Source organism: Serinus canaria, chromosome 3 (genome assembly GCF_022539315.1).
Source record: "Serinus canaria isolate serCan28SL12 chromosome 3, serCan2020, whole genome shotgun sequence".
NCBI lineage: Eukaryota > Metazoa > Chordata > Aves > Passeriformes > Fringillidae > Serinus > Serinus canaria.
The window spans coordinates 21,232,552-21,242,085 of NC_066316.1; the positions used below are offsets into that span (position 1 = coordinate 21,232,552).

The following is a 9,534-nucleotide window of genomic DNA, read 5'->3' on the forward strand; positions in this document are numbered from 1 at the left end:
AAAAACTGCCTAAAAAACTTTGAAATATCCTTTTGGCTTAGGGACCTGTCCTGTCCCTGGAGAAAATGCTCCCAGGTAAGAGAAAGTTTGGCAAAAAAAAAAAATCCTTGCAGGAGCTGAGTACAGAACCTGCTGTTCTGAGAGAGAACATCAGGAGCCTAAGCAAGGAGTGCACACAGTCCAGGGGCTGCTGCAACCCATGCACATCCAACCACAGCAGGTGGGTGTCTGTGTGAAGTACAGGTCTGGCTAAGGGTGTGGTCAAAGGTCTTTCACAGAAATCTTTAATAAATATTTCTCTGATCTGGAGATTCAGGTAGAACTGGGTGGGTGGGGGGAGGGGTTCAAAATGCATTTGAACATTTATTTCTGACAGAGTGAAGCAGAAAAGAGACAGACACAGCAAGAGAAAAAGAGACACAGGATGTTACTGTACAAGTTAGGACTGCCAGGACACTTAGAGCGAAGAGTACAGAAAGCCCAACTGCTCTGATGGGCAGACATTGTACCAAGGACAGACGCATGCACAGGCCAACAACTCAAACTACAGCTCCTGTACCCCATGTTTTAACTGCTTTGGAAGTCCTTCATTCCTTCTTTCATTGCTTTGAAAACATCAACAGGCAGCTCTGCTACTGATATTTGCAATTTGTCATAAGCTTCATAACTGAAATGCAGATGGCACGTTAAAAAAAAATGATGCAATCTTGCTTTGGATCCTCAGATAAATAAATAAAATAGAATGCAGCCTCAATTTCTTCTATGCTGGTCTATCAGTCTTTTTAAGGCTTTAAGTTTTACAAAGCATTTATAAATGCTGCTTCCAGGTTAGGATCATGACATGGGACAGTTTCTGTTTTCTTTTGGAGAGCTGGAAGGAATTACAAAAAGAGAGACTAAGAATATTTAGGGTTTAAACTGGTACGTTCAAATTATCTCAAAAAGTTTCTGCTTAGAGTAGCTGGAAGCTACAGCTCACAGGACTGGAAACATCTACAAATGCTGTGATTCAAAGAATTAATAAAATTTGTTTCAAGCCTAATAGGTTTAGTTAATAAGTTTTAATCATGTCTAAATAAATGTAGTATTTGTCTGAAAATGAGATCTTTGCATCTCTGTGTTTCCCTATATTAAAAAATTACACAGCATACTTAAATATCTTATAATCTCTTGGAGAGAAAGGATTTACACTTCTTTATTTTAACAGTTTTCTACATAATCAGGGCTCAAAGAGCTTATCTGATTGAAATTAAATATATACCTGAAAAACTATTTTTTTCAGGCAAATATATTTTCTTGTGGTTACAATTCAAATTGTAAAAAAGCCTGTGAAAGAGCCAAATCAGTTACTGGTGGAGGTGCAACTTAATGTAGTTACCTACCTTCAACGACAAAAATGGAACCACAGCAAATGCATATTTTAAAGGAAAATATTTTTACAAGAAATTAATCACAGAAGAAGCCATGATGACTTTCTGGTGATGCCGGTTTGAAAAAAGAAACATTGCTCCCATGTCATTCATAATTATGTCAGGCTTCCCTCGAGAGAGAGATAAAGAGGAAAAAAAAGCATTTGTCCTCAAGGGAGAGTAAAAAATAATCCCCATCTTGGTCTCATTCATAATCTAAGAGATGAATGGAAAGAAAAGGGGCAATGCAGCTGACACAAATGTGAGATGAAAAGAGGAATGGCACAGAAGTCTGGATCCCTGCACGGAGAGCTGCTCTCCCCATGTTAGCCACAAGCCTGCACAGAACCTGATCAGGTCAGTTCAGCTGATCCTGGTGGCTCATTAACTCTTTTGGTTTGTTTGTTTTAAATGCAAGCACATTTTTGTGGGCATTCTGTTTTCAGAAGAAGCCACATGCTCTGAAAGGGGCTGGATTTAAAACCCTACAAAAGTATTACTGCTGAGACAGCTTGGTGCAGCACCCTGCAAACTTGTTCAGATTTCAAAATGAAGGTTTTATAAAGCAAGAATTACCACACATAGCACTTGGAACACGCAAAAAGGTTGTGCTTTTTAGTGTAAGACTATTTTTTCCCACTTGTTAGGGTTTCAGAATAAATATATTTGAAGGATCTTTCTGCTAAAGGAAATTACCAATGTTCTATTATTAACTTATGTTCCATTGTACCTTTACTTGAAAGCACTCTATTAATTTTCATAATTAACTCGCTAAAATAATTATAATAATTCACACCAGCTTGCTGAGACATTCTAGATATTTAAAATAATAGAACTAAAATTTTTCTTATTTCTCTTTTTTGTATGCAAAAATAATGCATTAAGCAACTTGCTTGGATATTAAAAGGAATTTTTTTTCCATTTTGGTTTAAAAAGGTCAATGTGAACACATAACTACTGAGCAATATATAATTAGGTGGTATTTACATAAGAAGTTGTTCTCCTCTTTTTTCCTAATGTTTTTTTCTTTGGCAGGGGGACAAACAGTTGTTTCTAATTGCCAAGACATCCCACAACACAAAATATTGGCCACATCCCTACGTCCTAGGAACAATATGAGTTCTGAGCAAGGAGAAAGCAAATTGACTGTTTTTTCATGCACCTTATTTCCTCCATAGGATCTTTGGGATCCTCTAGAGGGAATGATGTGTATGAAATGACAGTAATGACAATTTTGTGACATTGCTGAATCCCAAATTCAGTTAGGCTCACCTGTTCCCAGAGACAACCCCAGGAGATGCCATGAAGGAAGACACAAGTGTCTCGTGGCTGCACAGCACTGCATGAGGACATGAGTGCCACCAGAACATCAGCAGTGTAACTTCAGGTGACTTTACCATTTGTCACCATTCACAGGTGCATAGATATAGCAGGAATTTTTTCAAAGTTATTGGCATTACATTTTGTGCATCCGAGTTTGGAGGAGGTCTCTAACATTTTAAATGCCTAGTGGCAAGCTTGCTATAAGAAACAGTCAATAAACTAAAAGAAAATTAGAATTAGATCAAAATAATTAGATACAAGAGCTCCAGTTAGAGAATTATTTCATTCTTTAATGCTTATTGTTATTTGTCTGTATAGCTGGAGTACTCCCAGGTTTCTATCAGCTTCTACCAACAAAAAGCTCAGTGGAGAGAGAAAAATTGTTGGACACAAGACACAAAAATCTTTAGTGTAAATAAAGATCAGGTTTATATACTTTGTCACACATTGATTAAATCCACACAGTCTGAACTACATTTACTCTTTTCTTCTGTCACCTGACAGTCACTTTGCATTGCATGGCAGGGCCAAGTTGAGAGCAGGCACAGACAGAGAAACCAAACCACCACTCATGATGAATTGTAGAGAGCTCTAATCCAAAAGAAGAAAAAGTAGGAAAGAACCTGGCCAGATTCCTTTTTGCAGCTTTATAATGTATTAGATATCCCAGATAAATAACCCTTACCAAACAAATGTTCTCTCATCTGTTACCAAATTAGATCCTTGCAAGACCTTCCAACTGAAAGTTTTTAAAAGTGAAGTTTAGCATCAGACCATGCACAGCTTGCTGCTCTGTTGTATTCTCATTACTCACCCAGGTAGTGTTTGTACTTTTACAAGCCTCCCTCCTGGGCTATTTTCCTAGTTGTAAATTTAGATATACCACCACTGAGTGCTGTGCACTGCCCACCTCAGCACCACTGGGGACAGCATCCAGTGATCCACTTAATGCTCTTGTTAATGCTGGCTTCAGGCTACAGCAAAAGGAGTTGGAATTGCCTGGAAAAACTGGTCTCTTGGGTGTACAGACAGGCTCTGCATGACTTGTGCACATTTTTAATATGCTACTAAATGGAAGTGCTCACAAAATCTCAAATTATGTACCTGGAGATACCTCTCAAGGTCATGCATTGCTGTTGCTCATTTCAGGTATATTCTGTGAAAGATTTGCAATACTGGACCATGGAAGTCTGAGACAGAAGTCATAAAGACCATGCCTTTTTTTTTTTTTTTTTTTTTTTTTTTTTTGTCAGCACAGGAATAATGCTGCTGGACTGGACAGGGCTGAAAAGTTATGAGGAAAATACAGGTCCTTTTTCTGAGGCAGCTGAATTTACCTCGCTGCCATCCTCATAGCACTCTATTCCATTACCTTTGCACGTTTTCTAGGCTGCATAGCAGCTCTCTGTTGCCCCATATTTTATATCTATATAAAATACATGATGTCTGTAAAAGTATAATTCTCACCTAGTACACCCAGAGGGGCCACACAATCAATGTGACAATACAAAGTTTCAGGAATTCAAAACCCAGGGAATAAACTTGTGCCTCCTGAAGAGTTGGCAACAGTATATATTGTTGTACCAGGACAGGTTCTGGGGATTGGTGAGATAAAATAAGGATTGAGAAAACAGGAAGGGAAAAATCCCTATCCTGTATGTATATACAGAAACACACAACAATGTTTTAAACAGTTTTGTGACAAAAGGAATATTTTAGCCAAGGTGCTGGAAACTCCATGGTTCCTGGGTGCTGGAAACTGGACTGTCATTGCACTTGTGCTTCTATTTTTTTGAGCTGAATTTGTACTCTCCAACTAGTCTCTCTGATGTGCTCACCTGAATAAACTACCACATATTGAACTGCCTGTGGACAGCCTTGGGGTAGCCAAGCCTGCTTCAGAGTAAGGATTAAACTACAGAGCAGAAGTTTGTGAAGACTGAAAAAGCTTGGTATGACAAGCACCTTCAGCCATGACTAGCATGAAAGAGCCAAAACAGTATCTGGATTCCCAGAACACAAAGTTCAAAAAGAAAAGTTGCAATGAATTTCATTATAGTTTGACTCAAGGTAAATACTTGATTAAAGAAGACATGAGTATGTAAGCTCTGTAATTTTCTTCACACAAACTAATTATTCCAGCTCCCCTCTACTCTAGTACATATTAATTTTCAGTTTTATAGCTTTCAGTGAATTCTTAAATAACATTTACTTTTTCCTTGCACACACTATTTATTTTTATTCATGCAGAAATTCAACAAAAACTGAAGAAACACTGCATTATATTGTAATAGCAGTCAGACATAATCCCAGGGAGACAAAATGTATTTCACTAACTTAGTTTTTGTGGCAAAGTGGCAACAAGGGAAGATATATAATGCCAGTGAGTAAGATAGTAGCCTAGACCTGGAAAAATTATTTTGAGACTTTTTTACCATTGCTTTTCCATTTTACTTTGGGAAAGCAGAATTTCCCAACCTTTAATGTCACTGACTTGATGTCATTGACTAACACTCTGCATAAAGCAAGGCACCCAAGCAGGGTCCCTGTGCCCCAGCTCTGCTCCTGTGAAAGGATTGGAACATCCCATTCCTACCTCCACCTCTTGGTGCTCTTTACAGAGAAGCAGATGGGATCAAGGGCAAATTAAGTTTTCCATTTACCCCAATAGCAAGCAGAGCAAACTCTTTCCACAATTCTCTCTCATCCATGTGCCGTGGGAGGCTGTGTCACCTCCCCATGCTTCACATGCCTGTGTTTTTCTGGTTGTGGCAAGATCATTAGTGGAGATGGAAGCTAATGCTGATATGGTTATCTGTTCTCTGATGGTTGTACTGAAACTCATTTATTTTACACAGAACAACAAATGGGCATTGAATGCTGATGAAGTGGTTTTTTATTATCAATCTGTGCTTCTGGGCAGAGAATCATAAATGCTAAAATATCTAAGTACTCCAGAGCAAACTTCAACAGTTTTGCCTTAAGGTCCATCTCGCAGATGATGTAAGATAATATTGCTTCAAAATTTCTTTTTTTATCTTCACAAGTACAGTATCTGACCTAAAAATTTCATAGGAGGATATTTATAGTAGCTACAAGAGTTATTTTTCATCAGAATGTGCTTGTGTATTTCTCTGAAAGATTGTCTCACATTCTGCTGGTCAAACCACTGGAACACAGTTATTACACAGCATCTAAATCACTATCAGCAGCATCTCCTCAGGCATGCCTGGCTGGACTCGTTGAGAGAGGAACTGTCTGACAGGCATTTTAAGGGTAGCAGTCTTGGAATATGTTTTAGCAACAAGGTAGGGGAGAAACCACAAAATACAAGACATTTTCCCAGCTTACCTTTAAAATTCAGAAGTAGTGTACCATAAAAATAACTCAGCACATCAGAACTCTATATTTAAAACTGAAAAAAGAAAACAAGTCCATGCTGATGCTCAAGGCAGATTGGTCTAGAGAGGTAAAATCAGCTTCTAAACTCCCAGCCATACCTGCTGACAAAAAGCACTTCCAGAATTTTTTTCTGCCCATGCATCTGACACGCTCCAGAGCTCCTGCTCGCCATAGTCTGGGTGCCCAACACCTTCTCCTGCTCTCCCTGCCCCATCTTGGGCTCTGTAGACCCAGATAGCCCCATGGCCACTTCAGAGAAAGGAGTCAATCCTTGCCAACCCTTGACTGTTCACTTGAGTCTCCCATTTCATTGTCCCATGCCCAGAACCAATGTGATTTGGCAGCTCCCTGCAATTCCCTCCAGTGCCACTGGATATTCATAAGAACACAGTAGTTAAGTTGGAAGGGGATTTATGAGGCTCCAGATCTAGATCTGTGCTACTGCAAATAAGTATCTCCCATGGTTCTGAGGCAGGTGACCTGCAAGGGTAAAGTCATGTTAATAGGAACACACCAATGTACATCGTTTGTGGATGTGCCTTTAAGAAGCAGAGAAAATTGAGATTTAAGATCAAAGTAGGAAGTCCATGGTGCTTTCCTGTATTTAAAACGAAATCAATATAAAGAAACATACAGCTGGAAGGAATGCTAGCTTGATAAAATCACAGTAAATTAGGAGTCCTTTAAGGCAATGGATGGCGTAGCTTCTTCCTCAGAATTAGGCACTTCAAATATTGACAGAACTTGCAAAGCACAATCAATATACCAATTCCTTTGTGAACTATTAATTATATATATTGCTGATGAATAATCATTTAATTAGCATAATGGGAGGCTTCAGTGAAAGGCCCACTACCAAGCATACTAGACCTAAAAATAGCAATAGCTTTTCAACCATGACGCTTTGCATGAAAATGCAAATGCTCAGCTTCTGGTCTTAACACTTGTTACATCGCTTGGCCAATACAGAGCTCTGACTATAAAGGTTTTGCCCCTTATCACTGCAGTACTGCCATGTATAATTTGTTCCTCTAAGGCAAGGTGATGAGGGGTTTGGTATGGATTACCTGAATCAGTTCATCAAGCTCTGTTGCATTCACACAGGAATGCTGAGATACAAACGTCTGCTTCTGAATCACAATGGTGGTTCTCTGGGAGGTCTCATGAGGCTGCTCCAGGGCTTTAAATACTGTTGCTCCAATTATTAAATACACGACTACCACCAGAAAAATTGTTGAGACTGTCTTCCATTTCATAACATTAATGGCTGAATCGTTTTCCTCCCGTGAAGTGAGCACGGTAGGCTTGGTGGAAAATGATAATCTTGGTTTGGAGTTCTGAGTGGCCGATTTGGGATCCAGCAAGTCAGGTGCCGCCACTGGCAAAAATAGAGAAAGAAAGTTAATGTTTACAGTGCCACTCTGATTTCACTAACTCAACTTCTTGCCAAGAGACTACACAAATTCTGCTGCTTCTAAATGGAATTCTTAAACTGCTTCTTCTTTCTCTTAATCCCATAACACCTTACAACTCAGATCTTACTCAGATCTGTTGCTCTGAGTAGTAGTGTCCATCTTACATGTATAAGCACATTTGCAACATTTTCTATGTCTGTCCCCATATGATATTGAATCATTTCCAAAAGCATACTTCCCCTACATCCTTGCATTTCATTAAATTACTCTAAGGTAGTATTTTGCTGCAGAGATTTTTTATGTCTGCTGTTCTCTCAAGCACTGCTAAGCAGCCTTCCAGCTGTGCTCTACCTCAGCATTACAGAAGTATCAGGAAAATACAAAACCGCGTCTCTTTCAGCTATTTTGTCCTATGGTCCAACAAATGCTCCCAGAGAACAGCTGTGTGATCATTTCTAAACTCTCCAGACATAAGACATTGCTCATCATACTGGTCTTAACGGGCTGATTGTTTATTGATTACACCTTTCAGAAAAGAGTAGCACAACACATGTGTGCTTACTGGAAGAGTCGTGCATTTGTTACAGCAGGTACTTCTATTTACAGCTACAAAAACCCCATCGGGTTAGGAAAAGGGTGGCTGAGTGTGTTAATCAAGTACTTGGATAACTCATGTGACTACCAGTAACTACATGGGCACTAAAAAAAATCCTCCACATCAAGTCCAGATAAAGGTCTCCTGCAGGAAGATGGTCACGGCAGTAACCACACAAGCTATATTTAAATTGTTTTGAATAACCAGTACGTTTTAAATGGCCAAGACAGCTCTTCCAGCCGCTGGTGGGAAAAGCTCAGATCTAAATCTAGAGGAAAGTCTCCCACAGGACAGCGGACATGGGATGCGTCCCTGCAGGGAAGGCGGTGGTACTTGGCAGAGTCACCGCCTGGGAACACGCCGGGCTCCGGCACACACCGCTGCTCCGGGAGAAGGGGTCGGGGACAGAGTGGCAACCCCGGGCTGGGCCGGGCGGGGACCCGGGGCACCCCTGGCAGCCCGCGGGGTGGGCGCCGGGCGCTCCACGCGCGCCGCGGTCACGCCTCCCACAGCTCCGGCCCCCGCCCCACGGGCACCGGCGGCTGGGGCACGGCCCCCCCGTCCCGCACCTTGCCGGGGGAGCCCCTTTCCCGCCTCCGCCTTCTCTCCTGCGGCAGCCCCCGAGCCCTCCCGATCCCCCAGGGCCGGTGCCGGGGAGCGCTCTCAGCGCGGCCGGGGCCGCCGAGCCCGCCCGGAGCAGCGCCGACCCGCCGCGGCCGCCAGCGGCGAACAAAGGAGCGGGCACCGGGCACCGCCGCTCCGCCGCCGGCCCCGCAGCCCCCTCCCCGCGGCCGGTGCAATGCGCCGGGGGACGCCGCCGCCCCCGCGGGGTGCAGCCCCGGTAGCCCCCGGGAAGCGGCGGCCAGCTGGGATGCTCCGCCGCGGGGAGCGGCGCGGGGGCGAGGCGGCCGGCGGCGGAGCCGGGGCGCGGCGAGAGCGGGTCCGGGAAGGGAGGGGAAAGGAGCCAGGCAAGGTACAAAGGAGCCCCGGGCCAACGCGAGGAGCATCCCGGTGACCGGTGCGGGGGAAGCAGGGGCGCATGCAGCATCCGCAGGGCTGGGAGCGGGGAGGCACGCCATTGTGCTCGTACTCACTTCTTATTTACCGACCCGGTGCCCTCTCCTCGCTTCACGGGCAGGCATTTTTTCTATGCTTGGATAGATACAGTTAGAGCAAATTAAAAAAAAAAAAAATTAAAAAAAAAAAAAAAGGAAAAGAAAAGAAAGGCAGGAGCAGACCGATAGGAAGAGACTGATGGATGGGTCTGGAGGAGAGGGAGCGGCAGGGGCGGGCGGGCTGGCAACACGGATCCCGCCGGCTCTCCCCGGCCCCGCGGCGTGCGAGGTGCCTCACGTCGCGCATCGCGCATCGCACATCGCGGCGCTCCGTG

The 9,534-nt window shown here is 43.0% G+C and overlaps 1 protein-coding gene across 1 annotated transcript in view; it reads right to left on the bottom strand.

Moving 5' to 3' along the window:
- Positions 1 to 9,315, bottom strand: part of KCNK2 (potassium two pore domain channel subfamily K member 2) — a 76,873-nt gene extending 67,558 nt beyond the window's left edge. The window contains exons 1-2 of the mRNA XM_050973058.1: positions 9,239 to 9,315; positions 7,202 to 7,512 (exon numbers count right to left, since the gene is read on the bottom strand). Coding sequence (XP_050829015.1) covers positions 7,202 to 7,512; position 9,239 — 312 coding nt within the window. The 5' untranslated portion in view covers positions 9,240 to 9,315. The remainder of the gene's footprint in view (positions 1 to 7,201; positions 7,513 to 9,238) is intronic.
- Positions 9,316 to 9,534: the final 219 nt, after the last annotated feature.